General features: G+C 38.7%; 1 protein-coding gene across 1 annotated transcript in view; it reads right to left on the bottom strand.

The window, feature by feature from the left end:
• LOC124795014 (sodium leak channel NALCN) overlaps positions 1-20248 on the bottom strand; it is a 402332-nt gene that overhangs the window by 47507 nt on the left and 334577 nt on the right. Inside the window, exons 25-28 of the mRNA XM_047258779.1 lie at positions 6508-6725; positions 2575-2798; positions 2352-2488; positions 35-171 (exon numbers count right to left, since the gene is read on the bottom strand). Of these exons, the coding sequence (XP_047114735.1) occupies positions 35-171; positions 2352-2488; positions 2575-2798; positions 6508-6725 (716 nt within the window). The remainder of the gene's footprint in view (positions 1-34; positions 172-2351; positions 2489-2574; positions 2799-6507; positions 6726-20248) is intronic.

Genomic DNA, 20248 nt, shown 5'->3' with positions numbered 1-20248 from the left:
ACTGCTCAGTTCCCAGGCCTACTGAGTTTCTTACTTTAGAACATCGTGGAAAGTCACATCTTCCCCATTGTGAAGACGGTCCAACTCATAACACATATGCTTGAAGAGGAGTCGATCTTTCTGTGGATCAACCTCAAGCCGGCCTTTCAGCAATCTCAAAATAAATTTCACCTGAAAATAAACGTTACTCACGTTACAACAGCAATTCATGGAAATTAATATGCAAGTCTGCGCTTTTATGACATTTAAATTTATTTTTAACTTTATTCATCTTTTGCCGTAAGAAAGGTGCAAAAACTGACAATTGATATCTAATTGTTCTACTACCTCTTCAAACTCAAATTGGTCAGCATCACAGAATGCATATGAACTACGGTTACTATTTTGAAAATTTTGAAATTCATACAATGCTTTGATACAATCAAGGCTCCATGTAATTTTCTAAAAATGTGATGAAATTTACAGAATTTTCTAGTAACAAGCATAAATGCTAACAGTAAAACTACAGAGAAGAGTGAAGATGTTTTTATTACTCTCACATTTACAGATTGCAGATTAATATTAATACTGATATTATAAAAATATTTAGGGAAGAAAAATTTAATGTGGAGCAAAAGGGAAAGCTGGAGATGGAGCAGAATATTTACAATCTATTGCAAAGTGAAACATGCACCCCACCCCCTCCCCACTCCCAACCTGAATGTCTCTTGGGCGGGCACTCTCTGCCTCTACTAGCTACAAAAATATGGATGTGAAAGAGAAATAACCACTATAGTTGGTAGTCTATTGCAAGGATCTCTTTCCAGAGGTATGGAAAAGACTACAATTGTGTATGAACAATAATAGGAAGGGTAGACTGATACTCACCATAAAGATGACCACTTAGATGCAGACAGCACAATGAAAAGACTGTTACACATTAAGTCTTCAGCCAAAGATTTCATCAGAAAAGAAAAACTTGCACACATTCACACAAGCAAGCAAACCTAATACACAAATTACCACTATCTCTGGTACCCCAGGCCCGAGCAGCCAGAGGTAGCAGTCATGTGTGTGTATGTGGGGTGTGCTTGCTTGTAAGAATGTGTGTGTGTTTTACTTTTCTGATGATGGTTTTGGCTAAAAATTTAATGTGTAACAGTCTTTTTGTTGTCCCTGTCTGCACTCACACAAGCAAGCCAATCCCCCCCCGACACACACACATTTTCACTATCCCTGGTAACTCAGGCCTGAGCAGCCAGAGATAGCAGTCATGTGTGTGTGTGTGTGTGTGTGTGTGTGTGTGTGTGAGGTGTGCTTGCTTGTGTGAATGCATCTGTGTTTTACTCTTCTGATGAAGACTTTGGGTAAATGCTAAATGTGTAAAAGTCTCTTCAATGTACCTATCTGCCACTAAGCATGCCGTCTTTATGGTGAATATCAATATACCCCTCCCACAACTGTTGACATTCCAATCTGGACTTCCCACTGTTCACAAATTGTCTATGAGGTTACTGAAAAAAGATCATCAATGTGACTCAATGAATAAAATAAAGAAAGATTGTGAATTTATCAGAGACAGAGCTAATGCTCATAGTGTGGAAGGAAATCAGTTGCATCCTTTTGAATACAAGCATCCATCCCAAGATTTATGGTAAGCTCTTTTTGGAAACCTAAATTTGGACACCCTGATGGAGATTTTAACCACTATCCTTCTCAATGCAAGTTCAATGCCTTACCACAAGGCTAGTAAGCATGGAGAATCAGTAATTATCTCTGTTGTTACTGATACATAGGAAAACTTTATCCTGGAAGGCAGTAGCAGTTCCTCCAGTAGCCACAGTTTGCAGAAATAAAGGAGAGTGGTACAGAAACTGTGGTGGTACCTGCTAGTGTGGTTAAGATGAGAAGACTTTAATGACCAAAAAATTGTGATGTGAATCACCACATTACTTTTCCCTAATAGATGCAGTTTTATGCTAAAAGAGTCAACAAGGCCTCATCTTTGGAAAAATATTTAAGAAATCAAATACAGTACTCTACCACATGGATCATAAGATATGAACTACTCAGAAGGAGTTATCAACAGAGAAAAGAATGTATATATGGTGGACAATATGTGAGTAAATCTCAAAGATAAAAATTGAAAGCAAACAGTTGGAGATTTTAGGAATCAGTGAAACACAAGCATTGGAAAAGGTGTTTTTGGAAGGGATATCATAGGCTAATTGATATTGGGCTACATAATGGTAAAATATGACTAGCAGTAATATGGAAATTGGCAACAGAGAAAAGGGTAATCTGCAGTAAATAGCATGAAGCATCAAATGAATCTTAGCTTTGATGGCCAAAACAAAAGAAGTAAAACTTACTCTTCTTACAGGAATAACCCCTCTCTGATGTATATCAACCACATTCCAAGTGTTCTGAAAATTACGGATGTCTGCGTATGACAAAAGGGCGTCTTCTTCATTTGAATAAAACAGTGAGAAATTCTCCATGATGATGGCTGTAAAAGAAAGCTAGTTACCTGTGTGTACCACATTTCAGATTCTAATATCAATCACAAAATATATAATGTCTGCTCTCACCCACCAACTAATAAGTTAAGAACAATGTATGTGATGATAACGTAGAAAGAACAAAAGTAAATGAGAGATGCTGTGAAATTTCCACAGTCAGTTTCCCAATAATTGTCTGCAGGTGTGCAATATGGTGGCTGCACCATGCAATCATGCATTATTTTGTTCCAATCTTCACCAGTGACAATGCGAAATAACATTGCCACACCAGTCACAGGTGAGCCAAAATTTGCTCTTCTGAAAAGATAAAGACGACTTGTAAGATAGACAGTCTTTTTGTATAAATGATTCAAATATTATAATGCAACCCTAAATTACTTTTAATTTTAAATTCATGCAGTAAGTAGAATAGATTCTTATTTCTGTCCTTTAATTATTTATTTACTTTAATTGTTTTGTACTTGTAACATCTAATTTTACACAACAACGTCAAATGATACATACATATATATTGCCATTTACACTCCAAGATTATTTATACTATTAAACAATATTTAGTCTACAGTCAGTGTATCACACAATAGCATCAGAATTCTTTTGTTTGTAAGCTTTACATTACTATATTTGGAGCTCTGACAAAACTGTTGCTAAAATTTATGTTGATGTCAGTTCTAAAGTGTAGGTTCCTTTAAGAATAGCCCACTGGTGTAGCTACTTTTTGAACATTTGTGAATCAAAATTTTAAGCCAATTTCGTAGTATTTTATGAACTTGGCAAATTTATCATTTACTATTAATGTCAAGTATGTTAACCACACAAAAATCTCTTCTACGCCCTGTGTGAAAGTAAATTATTTTTCTACAGAATGGTGTGAGTCTGCTTAACATCCTTAGATGGTATCTGATTTAGCCAGAATTCAGTGATTGACTAGGGCTACAATAAATGCAGAAAGTAAAATTTAAGAAAAAATCTGAATGAGTGAAATTAATACAACTTTAATGTGCTTCTGTACATGGAAAGTTTAAGATCAAAAACCACCAATAATTAAGGCAAACTTTCTCTGTGCATAAATACAAGCAGTTCTTTTCATTGTAATATATGGAATGGTCCCATACTGGTATCCAGACAATTTGCATGAAAATAAATAATGGAAGGAATAAGGACAACAACCAATCACATAGTTGAGTTGTTGACAGGCATGATTGAGTACATGGCTGAGATTCCAGACAAATCCTTCTTCTGAGCAAACAGAATACACATACATACACACACATACACCTGCACAACTGTATTGTCCAGGCTGCCTATGCTGTGCTGGTAACACAGCTAAGTATGCTGGAGAACTTCCGTGGAGTTTGGGGTGTAAGAGAGAGGTACTATCAAAAGTGGAGCTTTGAGGGCTAGTCATGAATTGTGGCTGGATAGCTCTGATGGTAAAAGCACACCCCATGAAAGGCAAGTATCTAGGTTTCAGTCCCAGTTGGCACACAGTTATGATCTGCTAGCTACTTTCATTTATTAACCAATTTCAAGTCAGCTCAGTTCCTACAGATGTGCTGCTCTAGCTTATAACCAGTTATATGGAATAATAAATAAAAATCAATATTAAATAAATATCAATCTACAGCAAATAATTTCATTTATAAAATGCCTGACAAAAAAAGTGAAGTGCCCAGAAGGCATAGTCAGATATCAAGGTAACATTGCACATGTACACACCACAAGCAGGTATGTAAATAATTAAGGTTGCAATCCTCTGTGACAGGTAGAATAGCCACCAGAATGTGTTAGTGTTTTCATGTTTAGTGCTGTTACTAGGTCTGGAAGGGTAAATGAAGGGCATGAAGAGCATTAGAAGTTGTGTAATCACTGTGAAGTGATACAGACATGTTGCATACTGTGAGACAGCGTTATCAGCATCTGACAAAGTTTGGAAGGGGCATCATAGTAGGTATCCATTTGGCCAGATGGTCTGTTTGTGCAATATCCAGATTTATGAGGCATTTAGATGTGACAGTGGCCCAATGCTGGACCACATGGGAATGTGACTGCAGACACATTCATCATCGACATTCCGGTTGACCACCTATTATCACCACATCATCATTATAGAACATGTTGACCAGCTCAGACATCAACTCTGTCCCTGTGCCAATGTGTAGGATGTCATGGACTGGTTACAACAATTGTGAGCCAGCTTGCCTCAGTAGATGATACAAGGGATTTATAACAACACAACCAAGTCACTGCATGCAACCCTGCCACAAGGGGCACAATGTATTACTGATAAATGGGCTCACACTGACAAGTTGTAAATTTGATTTGATTTTGTAACCACTGCTGTAACATCACATACCCTTTGAACCCACAAAGTTTAATTTTGTTTCCTCCTCCCCTTCTGAATGCTCCACTTTTTTGTCAGGCAATGTATATTTTTAAAAAATATTACTATAATGAAAACTCTAGGTAGGTATATCAGCAATGCAGGAAAAGAGAGATTGCCACTTACAGTAAAGAAGATACATCAATCTGCAGACAGGCATAATTGTGAGTGTCTTTTAATTGTGCCTGTCTGCAACTTGACATGTCTTCTTCACCATAAGTAGTAATCAGTCTTGTCCTACATTGTTAGTACAGTTTACTTATTATAAAGTAATTTTTTTTAAATATTCACTGTTACTTAATTTAAAAGAATACTTGAAACTTGCTGGCAGATTAAAATTGTGTGCCAACTCAGGACTCAAATTTAGAACCTCACTTACATGAGTAATGCTCTCCTCAATTGGGCTATCCAGGCACAACTTAAGATCTGGCTTCACAGTTCCAAATCAGCCAGAACCTCTCTCCTAAATTTGAGAAGTAGCAGAGAAGTACTGAAGGATTTGAAGCAGTGATGATGAGTCAAGAGGCATACACAGATGGGTCAGTTCGTAATAGCATAGCGCATTCCATTAACAAACAATTTGATTGTAAACAATATTTTCAGTTTCTTCACCAAAAGTAAGAAAACATATTTATTCTTGAGTAACAACATAAAGTTATGAGTAAGTGAAACATGGAATTCTTAAATGAACTCTACAGTTCATAATAGCCCTTTCCTGTGATCTGTTGATTTTGACTGAGAAGACACATCTCATCAGAAATTACACTCTATTAATATTAAAAAAGTGAGCCATGGGAACAAATGGTCCCCATGGGATAAACGGTAATTCATCTCTTCATTTTCTACAGAAGCGATTGTTCCAGATATATTGATCATTATTTTCACCCTGGTGCTAGTTGCACAGCTGAGAGAGACAGGGGTGAAGAACTACATCAAATAACTGGAAGTCCCATTTAAAGTCAAATATGATGTGGACACACTTGGATCAGACCTTATGTGCTTAGTTACTTCTAAAATGTTTTATAGCGTGTTCTTATTTCTCAAAACCTCAAAAAGGTTCCACAGAGTTCTGTTCAACTAAAATTGGGATTAGGTGATCTTGGGGCAGCTGCCAAGCAGCCCAGAAGTCTCGAAATCTATTGATTTCAAACTAATATGGACCATGTTTAATTATTATTAGATGATATCTCCTTTACATTCCTTGCACTGTTAGGGTTGTCTTACTCTCAATTTTTTCCGAATAGTGTATTGTGTATATGACATTTTGGTGAAAAAGCTACAGATATTCCAGAGTTGTAGAACTTATACACATACATCCATTTACATACAGGATAAAGCCCACTTATTTAATTAAGATTATGAACATCTATTAAGCATGTTTCTGATATAAACTTGCTGTGGCTGTGGAAGTGTGTGTACAGGTGTCTGTGTGTGCGAAAGTGTGTACTGTTGCTGGAAAAAGAGCTAGTACTTGAAAGCTAGTGTGAATGCTGTTTTCTGTTACGTGTTACTGTGCTCCAAGTATCGATCTGCTGTATGTGAGTGGTTGCCCTTTCATTTAATGTATAGCTCTATCCAGGAATTTCCATTATTGTGATATAAACTTAAAATATAGACTCTTACCTTCCAATCCCTTCTCCATACTTCACAGTGCCAAACAGAATGGTCCCAGCAAGAGCATAAAAGAATACTAAAAGAAACATTCCAAAGATGATAAAGAAACTTTTACACACTGAGACACCCACAGTGAGCATCAGCATTTTCAGTGTTGCATGCTTCCCAGTTATTGTAAAAAACCGAAGAATGACAACCATGAATCCGATTGAGTATGATAAGTCATTCTGAAACGAAAGGGAAAGTTGGAAAAAGAGAGAATTATTTGAAAATACGCTTCTGTATGCATAATTAATCTCTACAGGTGGTACAATGGACATAGATGTAGCTGTAACACAGGAAAGTTTTTATGGATTAATCAGATCAGGAGAAACAAAGAGAATTTCTTATTTTCACAATAACTGATGTGTGTTCATAGAAAGACAGCACAAAAATAGTGAATCAATAACTATTTTAGGAAAACGTCAAATGGAACAGTCTCAAATATAATTATAAAACATAGATTTCTACTCACATTGAAGAAAATGTAAGTACCAGAATACAAAGGGAAGTGGTAGCTAGGAACAGGGGCCACAGAACAGTTTCCCAGTTGGCACAACCAATAGATTTGCCTTGCTGCCACAGTTAAGTAAGGAAGAGGCTCCAGTAGAAGTAGATGTAGTTAAGAGGCAACAGAATCTCACTAGGAAACCAACTATTTCAAAAAAAGTAGAAAGTAAGAGGAAAGTTCTGTTGCTAGATAGCAGCCATGGAAGAGGTGTGGGCCACATTTTGCAGGAAAAATTAGGTGACGGGTACCAGGTCACAAACTTTTTCAAGCCAAGTGCATGTCTTAGCCAGGTGGTAGAGGATATAGGTTCCTTGTGCAAGGGATTCACAAAGCAGGATCATGTGATGATAGTGGTTGGAGTGGGAAACAGTATTGATAGGGATCAGGGCTACAGTATTGAGTGTTACGTGGTGAAAATAGCCTCGGAAACTACTCATACCAAAGTTGGGCTCCCGTCTGCTTTCGTGTGACATGATCAGCCCCAGTTGAACCGCTCTGTCAGGAGGGTAAATATGGAGTTGGATCAGTTGGGTAGGGCGGCCGCTCTGTCAGACATTGGATTGGTTCCTGTCAAGTCTATTGATAGGGGGAATCTCAATAGGAAAGAGAAGGGTAAACTGGCAGGGTTGTTAGCGAAATCCATAAGGGTGGACACTAATACTCATGGATGTACTTATTTTTTAGACTAATATCAGTGTCCAATGAGAAGTTCAGGCAGGCAGGTGCTAAAGAGGTCCAAAACTCACAAAATTCTCACAACAGGAAAGTAAATAATAATGTTACCATATTTAACCAAAATATTGGTGGATTAAAGAAAAAAGTAGATTCTCACAAAAGTAAAGTAAAAAATAATGTTACCATTTTTCACCAAAATATTCTGGGATTGAAGAATAAAGTAGATGAGCCCCTGGTTTGTTTAGATGACACTGAATCTGATAATGTAATAGATATACTATGCCTGTCTGAGCATCACATTGTGTCTGATACAGAAAAGGTAAATATCAGTGGTTATAAACTAGCTGCACATATGAGTAGAGAGAATAAGGTGGGAGCAGGAGTTGCCATATATGTCAAAAGTTATCACTGTGTAGAAAGCTTAGATACAAAAAAGTTTTGTCTAGAGCAACATATAGAAGCATGTGCCTGTCAACTTAAACTGAAGGAGGGCTCTTTTATAATTGTAACAGTATATAGGTCCCCTTCAGGAAACTTTAATTTATTCTGGGAAAACTTAGATGCCTTGTTGTGCTGTCTGTCAGATAGGAGAAAGAAAATTATTATTTGTGGGGACTTATGTGTTGATTCACTGAAAGAGTGTAATAGGAAGAATGACCCGGAAGTCTTGCTCGGTTCTTTCAATTTGACATCTGTCATTAATTTTCCTACTCGGGCAGTAAGGACAGCAGCACATTGATGGATAACACTTTTATACACCAAGATAGGTTTAAAAACATAAATTCTTGTCCTGTTGAGAATGGCCTTTCTCATCCTAATGCTCAGCTAGTTACAGTATATGACATAGCTCCATTCAGTAATTCAAAACTACCCTCCAAAGTTGTGCATTCAATTAATGACTCAACAATTAGAAATTTCAGAGAAAATCTTCTGCAGTTAGATTGGTATGATATGTACAAGGAACCTGATGCTAATTTAAAATATAACTTATTTCATGATACACTTGTAAGAGAATTTGAAAGCTGTTTGCCAAGAAAGTTGTTAAATCTAATTATAAGAAACCACGCAAAAAACCTTGGCTTACTAAAGGAATGAAGGTTTTAGGTAGGGTGGCAGGTGATCGGCGTGAAAGGAAGTGCTCCATTGCAGTGAGGCCCTGGATGTGCGGAATATTTGTGTATAAGGAAGTGGCATCAATGGTTACAAGGATGGTTTCCGGGGGTAACAGATTGGGTAAGGATTCCAGGCGTTCGAGAAAGTGGTTGGTGTCTTTGATGAAGGATGGGAGACTGCATGTAATGGGTTGAAGGTGTTGATCTACGTAGGCAGAGATACTTTCTGTGGGGGCTTGGTAACCAGCTACGATGGGGCGGCCGGGATGATTGGGATTGTGAATTTTAGGAAGAAGGTAGAAGGTAGGGGTGCGGGGTGTCGGTGGGGTCCTGATGCATTCCACATAATTAAGAAGTGCCATATTCATGATCTATAGAACTAGTACTAATCTAATCTAATGGAAAAAAATCCAGATACTGACTCATGCACCAAGAGTTCTGTACAAACTTAAGAATGTGTACAGATAGTTCAACCATGGCAGGAATTGAAAATTTATATCAAAATATGTGACATAATTGGCTGTATCTTTTGATTGCAATGATATAGAAGCTTAAATTTCTTACACTACCAAGGGACCACAGACTTTAGTATGTGACATAAATTTCAACTTGATGTGTCTACCTATTCCTGAGAAAAAGAGGTCTTAACAGATGGACAGACAGACAGTTGGATAACATGACAAAAAATTTACTTATTTATTTATTATGTGACACTTACAAATTAGCAATTTCCAGATTTTTTCCTTTGCTTGTACTGTGAAACCTTGCTTCTTGCCAAATTTCATGATTCTAGGACAATGAGAAGTACCCTACAGGTTCTTACGAACACATTTGCAAATATGAAATAAGTGACATACATAGCCATATCTTTTGACTGTGTTGACTTGGAAGCTTAAAGGTTTCACACTGCCAGGGAACCATAGATTTTAGTATTGACATATGTTTCAAAATGAAACATCCACACATCCCTGAGAAAAAGGGGTCTTACGAGAAGGATGGACAGACAGGCAGACAGATAACAAATGACAATTTTTTTTTTTGGTCATGCTATATAATAATAAATTAATAATTTTCAAACTTTTTTCTTTAATTGTACTGTGAAACTTTGCTTCTTGTCAAATTACATGATTTTTGGTCAATGCACAATACCTTACTGGTTCTGATAAGTGTGTTTGTGAGTATCAAAAAATGTAACGTTAATGACCATACCTCTTGAATGCATTGACTTAGAACCTTAAATGTTTTACACCACAGTGGGTCTGTAGACTTTAGTATGTGACATACATGTAAACTACCCATTCCCGAGGAAAGGGGTTCTTAACAGTCAGTCAGTCAGTCAGTCAGTCAGACAGACAGAAGACTGTATGGAATCCTAAAAATGCTAAAAATGCCATGAGGTTTAGTTTTCTGTTCTTTCTTATTAAAACTAGCAGCAGATAAATTTGAGTGATTTCCTGCATTCACAGAATGACCTTGACAGCTAAGAGAAGGTAATTTTCCTTTCACAAAATCGTAGGTGATTGTCAAAACATCATCAGTAAGTAACTAATGGCTTACAGGGTCTGTGAGAAAAGTAATGAGACTGACTTTCCATATACCAAAGCTTTTATGTTTTCCATACACCAATATTGTCCCCTTCAAAGTAGTTCCCTTTGGCATTGTCATGCTGCAGCATACACTTGTTTGCAATGTCTGGTCTAACTAGATTCATCTCTTTCCTGAAACTTTCCAGGGCACCCTTGTAAAACACTTGGTTGACAGTTTGTTCTGGAGGAACAAATTCTTCATGCACAATATACCTACTATCAAAAAAGTAAACCAGTATTGTTTCGATCTTTGATTTGTTCAATCGAGGTTTTTTTGGTCAAGGAGATGTCTCAGTGTGCCACTCCTCACTTTGCTGCTTTTCTCAGGACCATACTCAGAAAGGATTCATCACCAGTGATCACATGACTGAACCATTCGTGGTCATTGCCAGTTCTCTCAAGAAGATCAATGCCCAATTTTCTTTGATTGTCCTGCTCAATTGTGAAGTTTTTCGGCACAATTTTGGCACAAACCTTCCGTTTGTGCAAATATTTGGTCAAAATTTGATGTCCGGTGAAAGTGTTTAAGCTCAACAGGTCACTCGTCATCCTCATTGTTAAACGTCAGTCTAATCTCACAAGAGCACGTATATATTCAATGTTTTCATTAGTTTTTGAAGTTGAAGCTTTCCCTGAGTGAGATTCATCTTCAACATGTTCTCAGCCTTCCAAAAATGATGTTTTCCAGCAAAAAACTTATTCCCTTGATGAGGAATGTTCCACATAGGCCTTTATCAAATTTTTACAGGTCACACTCACGGATTCCCGAAGTTTAACACAAAACTTGGTGGTATAAAGTTGCTCTAAATTCCGCTATTCCTTTTCATAACACACAACAAAAACACAACTTAAATGACAGTGCTCTCAAAAATGACGTGATGGCTATATAGAACTGAAACTCGGACTGAGCATCTGGGAGGGATGAACATACGAGTCTACACAAGTAGAATAACACAGCATTACCAGGTTTCTTGCAGTGTTGTCAGTCTCATTACTTTTCTCACACAACTCATATATTGCACAGGGCACAGTGGTTTCATACAGCAAAAATTTCAAGTATGTCATGTTCCATTCTCCAATGGAAGGTCAAATAAACAATGAAAGTAGTTTCCCATGTCACTGTGTATATAGTTGCTACTTGACTGCTACATCATATTATGGATTCATAAATACTGTTTCCAAATTGTGAAGGAATAGGTGATAAAACCTTTTTGCTCTTGGATCTCAAATTCTTATTAACTTCACCTAGCAATGGCATTTGAATAATTTGGTTGTCACAGGTTGTGATTTAAGAACATTTATTAACAAATTTATTGTATAAATATCCACACTATGTGACATTTTACAAACCTCAAACTTGTCTGTTAAAATCCACACATTGGAAAGTCTATTGGGCTTAATGATTAAGGCTTACTGAAAAAGTATTTTCACACTGCAAATATGCTTCTTGGGTTTGCCGCTGGATTGTATTGTGTAATGTGCACAATATTTCATCAATGCAAATGCTTGACATCACCAGGTGGTGGTAGCTGCTGATGTCACTGCTGCAAGCTGCAAATGAAGATAATCATGTGGCATCGTCGAAATTTATCATGCCAGGAGCGGAGAATACATGTGCATCGGAAGACGCTCGTAGTTGGAGGAAAGTGGTGCTCCTAGAGCCCCCTGCTGGCTGCTGCAGGAAGGCCATCCACGCATGCTCTATGGGCAATGATTGTGCTGCTGGAAGCTCCTGTGGATAGAGGTTCAATTAAATCTCAGTAGTATGTTGTGTCACGTGATGAATTGGAAGTTCTTGTTTTTTCTGTCTTGATTTAATGGGACCCAGTGCTGGATTCCAAGCAGTGCTTAGTTGAAAACCTGCATCCCTGTTGATGAGATTGTCTGCTGTATGGGTATGTATGGCCTTCTTAACAACACAGTCCCAAAAAAATGATTCGGGGATAAAATTTATGTCTTTTCGTAAAACATACGATGTCCCGTGCCCAGGCAAGCTCTGCTTCTTCAGAAATACTCCACTACTGCAAATTTATCAGGTTGCCCCAGGCGAGTATGACAATGGTGTTCAACGTAACATTCTTGCATGGCTCGGCACGTCTGCCCAATATAAGATTTTCCACAATGGCATAGGATTTTACACATGCCACATTTTCTAAGGCCATGGTCGTCTTTGACCGAGCACAATAAATTCCTCAGTTTTGCTGGTGGCTGAAAAACGCAATTGATGTCATGCTTTTTGAGCATTCTTTCTATTCTAGAAGACATGCCGTTAAAAAAGGGCAAGAACACTGTTGCAGTGGGTGCCTCCACATCTTCATTTACATCCCACCTTCAAATTTGCTTAGAACAGAATGCATGGCATATCTGCCTATCGGAATAGCCATTCTGTTGCAATACCATTAGATTAGATTAGATTTACTTTCATTCCAATTGATCAATAGTGAGGAGGTCCTCCAGGATGTGGAACATGTCAGAAAAACAACAATACATAACAAATATTTACAAGTAAAACAAATAAGCTAATGTACCATTCCACAGGTCCCAAGTGGAATGATCGTCATTTTTTAATGAACACTTTTTTTAAAGTCATTTTACAAATACTAATGCACTGAATTTAAAATAAAAAAAGTTTTTTATTTATTTATAAGGTAATAAACATGTAATACAACTACTATAATACTTATTTACAATGAACACATTACTGCACTGAAATTGCGCAGAAGTTATATTGTACTTATATATACACGGTGTTACAAAAAGGTACGGCCAAACTTTCAGGAAACATTCCTCACACACAAATAAAGAAAAGATGTTATGTGGACATGTGTCCGGAAACGCGTAATTTCCATGTTAGAGCTCATTTTAGTTTCGTCAGTTTGTACTGTACTTCCTCGATTCAATGTGATCAAATTGTCAATTTTCACAATCAACATGCGTGGGCTGATGAGAATCCGCATGCAATTGTGCAATCACGTCATCAACACAGATTTTCTGTGAACATTTGGGCAGGCACTGTTGGTGATGTCTTGATTGGGCCCCCATGTTCTTCCACCTATGCTCAATGGAGCACATTATCATGATTTCATACGGGATACTCTACCTGTGCTGCTAGAACATGTGCCTTTACAAGTACGACACAACATGTGGTTCATGCACGATGGAGCTCCTGCACATTTCAGTCGAAGTGTTCGTACGCTTCTCAACAACAGATTCGGTGACCGATGGATTGGTAGAGGCGGACCAATTCCATGGCCTCCATGCTCTCCTGACCTCAACCCTCTTGACTTTCATTTATGGGTGCATTTGAAAGCTCTTGTCTACACAACCCCGGTACCAAATGTAGAGACTCTTCGTGCTCATATTGTGGATGGCTGTGATACAATACGCCATTCTCCAGGGCTGCATCAGCACATCAGGGATTCCAAGCGACGGAGGGTGGATGCATGTATCCTCGCTAACGGAGGACATTTTGAACATTTCCTGTAACAAAGTGTTTGAAGTCACGCTGGTACGTTCTGTTGCTGTGTGTTTCCACTCCATGATTAATGTGATTTGAAGAGAAGTAATAAAACGAGCTCTAACATGGAAAGTAAGCGTTTCCGGACACATGTCCACGTAACATATTTTCTTTCTTTGTGTGTGAGGAATGTTTCCTGAAAGTTTGGCCGTACCTTTTTGTAACACTCTGTATATATACAAATCACAGTTGGTTTTACTGAGAAATTCATCAATGGAGTAGGAGTTGGCCACCAATAAATCCTTTAGGCTTCTCTTAAACTGAATTTCATTGGTTGTTAAGTTTTTTATGGCTGCTGGCAAGTTATTGAAAATGTGTGTTCCTGAATAATGCACACCTTTTTGTACAAGACTAAGTGACTTTAAATCCTTGTGAAGATTATTCTTATTTCTAGTATTGATTCCATGAATTGAGCTGTTGGTTTGAAAAAGTGATACATTTTTAATGACAAATTTCATTAAGGAATAAATATATTGGGAAGCAGTAGTTAGTATACTTAGTTTCCTAAACAGGCTTCTGTGGGATGTTCTTGAGTTCACACCACATATAACTCTTACTGCACGTTTTTGTGCCCGGAAAACTTTAGCTTGGCTTGATGAATTACCCCAAAAAATAATACCATATGGCATTATGGAATGAAAGTAAGCATAGTATGCCAGCTTTTTCATTTTTATATCCCTTATGTCTGACAAAATTCGCATTGCAAACAGAGATTTGTTAAGACACTTCAGCAGTTCTGTGGTGTGCTCCTCCCAGTTGAATTTATTATCAAGCTGTAATCCCAAGAATTTAACACTGTCCACTTCTTCTATCTTCTTGTCATCGTATGTTAGACATATACTCGTGGGACACCCCCTACAAGTTCTGAACTGCATGTAGTGTGTTTTTTCAAAGTTAAGTGACAAAGAATTAGCTAGGAACCAGTGATTAATGTCCACAAATATTTTATTAGCTGATCTTTCTAAGACTACGCTTGATTTGCTATTTATTGCAATGTTTGTATCATCGGCAAACAAAACGAACTTGGCATCTGGTAATGTTAATGATGAAAGGTCATTGATACACACAAGAAAAAGTAAGGGGCCCAAAATGGAACCTTGTGGGACCCCACATGTAATTAGTTCCCAGTTGGATGATGCCTGATAGCTTGATACATGTCTCTTTCCTAATAACACCCATTGTTTCCTACCAGAGATATAAGATTTGAACCATTTTGCAGCATTTCCTGTTACACTATAATACTCTAATTTACTTAAAAGGATATTGTGATTTACACAGTCAAATGCCTTTGACAGATCACAAAATATACCAGTTGCCTGCAATTTTTTGTCTAAAGAATTAAGCACATTTTCACTGTAAGTGTAGATAGCCTTCTCAATATCAGAACCTTTTAGAAATCCAAACTGTGACTCTGACAGTATGTTATTTGAGATAAGATGGTTATAAAGCCAACTGTACATTACTTTTTCGAAAATTTTTGAGAATGCTGGCAACAGTGAAATTGGACGGAAATTTGATGCTATTTCTTTATCTCCCTTCTTAAACAGTGGCTTAACTTCAGCATATTTAAGCCATTCAGGAAATATTCCACTGATAAATGACTGGTTACACAGATAGCTTAATATGTTACTTAGCTCAGAATCACATTCTTTAATTAACTTTGTTGATATTTCATCATACCCACTAGATGTTTTTGATTTTAAAGATTTGATGATGGACATTATTTCTGTTGGGGTAGTGAGGGTCAAATTCATATTATGGAAGTTGCTTGAGATTTCTGGTCTGAGGTATTCCATAGCAGCATCTACCGAACCTGACAACTCCATCTTTTCGGTAGCAGTTATAAAATGTTTATTAAAAAGTTCTGCAACACTATACACATCTGTCACCAATGTATCATTTACTCTTAATGCTATTCTTAGGTGTTGTAGCACACCAGGTAGACTATTGGCATCTGGGACCACATGTGTTCTATGCACCAAAGAGTGTACGACACTACCGCATTGCGCAGGGTGATGACAACTTGTGGTGCACAGGGTGATGACAACTTGTGGCCTGCAAATATAGCTCTGTATGAGTTGATTTGCGATAGATGCTATGTCCCACAGTAACAGCAGCTTTTATTCTGACTATGACATCCAGGAATGCCATTCTTTTCCGCTTACATTGTTAACTGTTGAACTTTCTCAGTGAAGCTCATGTTAAAATTTGGAAGGTTCCCTCCTAATCTCTTCTGCAACGTCACTGGGAAGCTACAAAATTTCCTGTTCTATGCCAGCTATGAAATCTTGGATTGGAGCTGTCCGTGGTGTTGATGCATAGTTCAAACCTTTCTCGAGCACTGCAATAGCTGCGTCATCCAGGATTCTATCCGTGAGATTAAACATGGTGCCTTCCCTTCTTACAGTTGGGCCTTGAGATGAGAATACTTTGACATTTGGCAAACCTTTGTCTTGACCAGTCAGCTAGCGCCCAGGACAGTTTGCTTGTCACGGCATCTCATCCGTTGTGCCTTGCAGCAGTGACAGGAGCAACTACCACCACCTGATGATGTTGAGCAGTTGCATCAATGAAATATTGTGCAAGTTACACAATATGATCTGGTGGCAAATACGGGAAGTGTGTTGGCAACAGATCTCTTGGGGAAGCACGAAAAGTCACATATGGTACCTCTATGGGGAGAAGATGGCCAACGACATATGTGAGCTTGAAAAGTTATGTAACAAGAGAGGTAGACTGTTGTGCACCATGGCGTTTTTATTGAGATGCCATGACAAACAAACTGTCCCAATGTTTGCTAAATTTAAACATCATACTAAATCTGCAGCTGCTGTTAGAATTAAATGACAGGCGAGTGCAACCCTAGTGAGAGAGAGGGTAAATCATACAAATCAGGAACTGCACATGGTGTCCACAAAATTACTGTCAATGCATCTGAAGATCTCTTTGAAACTCTCAGCGCTATCCTGGGATTGGTTAGATAGCGCTACCTGGATGCTAGCTGACTGGTCGAAACAACAAGCCAAGGTTCGCCAAATGTCAAAGTATTCTCATCTCAAAGCATAACCACGTTGGTGCAACATGTTTAGTCTCACAGATAGAATCCTGAATGATGCAGCTGTTGCAGTGCTTGAGAAAGGTTTGAGTTATGCACCAACACCACGGACAGCTCCAATCCGAGATGTCACAGCTGGCATATAACAGGCAGTTTTGAAGCTTCCTAGTGATGTTGCAGAAGAGTTAGGAGGGACACCTGCCAAATTTTAACACAGGCCCCACTGAGAAAGTTCAACATCAGCTCAGCAGAAAGGAAGTCTCTGCGAGACTTGAGAGCGAACAAAGTCCTTGTGATTTTTCCTGCTGACAAGGAGAACACCATCGTCCTCCTCTCACGACTTGAATACGACAGCAAGATGGAAGCACTGCTAAACGAACCTGCCTATCGAAAGCTAAGAGAGGATCCAACTGGAACAATTCAGAGAAAAACATTAGATTTTCTCCAGGACAGTTCTATTCCTTCTAAAGTGACTAAGAGCCTATGGCAACAGGCTGCAGCTCCCACAAGACTGTATGGCCTACTCCTCTTGGCCCAATAGTGAGCAACATTGGAGCTCCTACTTATTTTCTTGCCAAGCATCTTGCTACACTGTTGTGACCTCTCATAGGCAAATGTGGTAATCATATCCGGAATTCAGAGGACTTCATAGGATGCCTGAAGACACTTAAGCTACAAGCGTCAGATATTTTGGTTTGATTTAGCATTGAATCATTAGTTATGAAAGTACCTCTGCAGGACTCATTAGAGCTTATCAGCAGCAAGTTTGAGAAAGACATAGTGGGCATTATTTAAACATGTGCTTACCTCAACTTATTTCTTATTCAATGACCAGTATTTATAACAAGTGGATGGTGTTGCCATGGGAAGTCCTCTGTCTCCCATGGTGGCCAACTATTTTATGGAAGACTTTGAGGAAAAAGCACTACAGTCAGCAAGTCTCAAACCTTCCTGCTTCTGGTGGTATGTAGATGATACTTTTGTGGGGTGGCCCAACTGAATAGTGACATTACCTGTGTTTCTCTGGCATCTGAACTCTCGCCATCCAAATATACAATTAACAATGTAAGTGGAAAAGGATGGCATTTTACTATTCCTGGATGTCATAGTCAGAATAAAAGCTCATGGTACACTGGGACATAGCGTCTATTGCAAGTCAACTCATACAGAGCTATATTTGTAGGCCACAAGTTGTCACCCCCTGCACATTGTGATAGTGCCTTAAGCTCTTTGGTGCATAGAGTACATGTGGTTTCAGATGCTGACAGTCTACCTGGTGAGCTACAACACCTAAGAACAGTATTCCAACAGAATGGCTATTGCGATAGGCAGATATGCCGTGCATTCTGTTCTACGCAAATTCAATGCAGGGATGTAAATGAAGACGTGGAAGCACGCACTGCAACGGCGTTCTTGTCCTTTTTTAGCAGCATGTCTTCAAGAATAGAAAGAATCATCAAAAAGCATGAAATCAAGTGCTTTTTTCTGCCACCAGTAAAATTGAGGCATTTACTGTGCTCAGTCAAAGACGACTGTGGCCTTAGGAAATGTGATGCGTATAAAATCCCATGCCATTGTGGAAAATCTTATGTTGGGCAGATACGCCAAACCGTGCAAGAACATTGTGTTGAACACTATCATCATATGCACCTTGGGCAACTTGACAAATCTGCAGTACCGGAGCATTGCCTCGACATGGGACATCATATGTTTTACAAAAAGAAGGAAATTTTATCTCCAGCATCATCTTCCTACGACTATGTTGTTAAGGAGGCCTTACATATCCATACAGTGGACAATCTTATCAACAGTGATGCAGATTTTCAACTATGTGCACCTGGAATCCACCACTGGCTGCCATTAAATCATGACAGGGAAAAACAAGAACTTCTGATTCATCATGTGACACAACGGACTACTGAGATTTATTTCACCCTTTAATCACAGGAACGTCTGGCAGCATAGTCACTGCCCATAGCGCATGTGCGGATGGCCTTTCTGGGGCACCCAGCATGGGGCACTAGGAGTGCCGCTTTCCTCCAACTATGAGCATCTTCCTGCATACATGTGTTTCCTGCTCCCGGCATGATAAATTTCAATGCCACTTGTAGTGCTTCAAGAATTTCAGGGTAAATTCTAGAAACACTTGGCTCTCCACTGTATCGAACACCCGATATTTTAATGACAGGGGTGAGAGAGCCTTTTTACTGCGTCACACATGTCTGTGTGAACAGGAAGGACAGTTGTCATGCGGAGCCAGGAGCTGTGTCAGATGAGCGGCCCCGACAAGTGGTTACAAGCAGCGCCCTAGAAGTTATATCAAAAAGTCAAAGAGTATTTGGATAATGTTCTATGGTGTGTGGTATCATGAGGATTGTTACAGAGACAGACGAAGCATGTGTTATATAGAGAATTTACTTTATGTCCTGGCTCTTCATGATGCAGAACATATGTAACTGTACAAATGTTTAGTAGATTCTGACATTTACCTTGGAACCAGTTGGCTTGCTGGAGTTTGTACAGAATAATTGTTACTTTGACAGAGTCAAAAATATATTGTTGTTGAACTGATAAGAGCCTATGAGTACATAATTTATTTCAAGAATATAGAGCTGGTTAATAATATTCCCCCTAACCTGATACAGTCTTTAGAGATGAATTAAATGGCGAGAGTAACGTAGCTGATAACTCAAAGAAGAGGATCAGCTGCACGCACACCCAACGTTGATGTAGTATCCTGCCAATGACATCGATGCGGTAACGGGCCGCCATCGCCATCTGCAACTGCCGTTCACCGCTGCTGACTTTGCATCTGCTCGCCAATGCCGCAACAACCGTTTGACGCTGCCAGCACCCGTGCTGTTCACTGGTGCCGAATCGACACCTGCTCACCAACGCACGTAACTGTATGAATTTTTAGTAGATTCTGACATTTATCTTGGAACCAGTTTGTACAGAATATTTGTTACTTTGGGATGAGAGTCGAAAATATATTGTCGCTGAAGTGACAAGGGCCTATGAGTACATAATTTATTTCAAGAATATAGAGCTCATTAATAATATTCCCCTTAACCTGATACAGTCTTCAGAGATGAATTAAATGGTGAGAGCAATGTAGCTGATAACCCAAACAAGAGGATCGGCTGCACGCACAATGTGTAAGTCAACTGGAAGAGACGTGTGAGTCATGCAACCCAACACTGCACTGTCTCTTGTCATCCAAGAAAGTGTTAGATGCTGTGTGATTATCGCCAG

The sequence above is a fragment of the Schistocerca piceifrons genome, chromosome 1 (genome assembly GCF_021461385.2).
Source record: "Schistocerca piceifrons isolate TAMUIC-IGC-003096 chromosome 1, iqSchPice1.1, whole genome shotgun sequence".
Classification (NCBI taxonomy): Eukaryota; Metazoa; Arthropoda; class Insecta; order Orthoptera; family Acrididae; genus Schistocerca; species Schistocerca piceifrons.
This window is presented reverse-complemented; position numbering and strand designations above follow the sequence as displayed.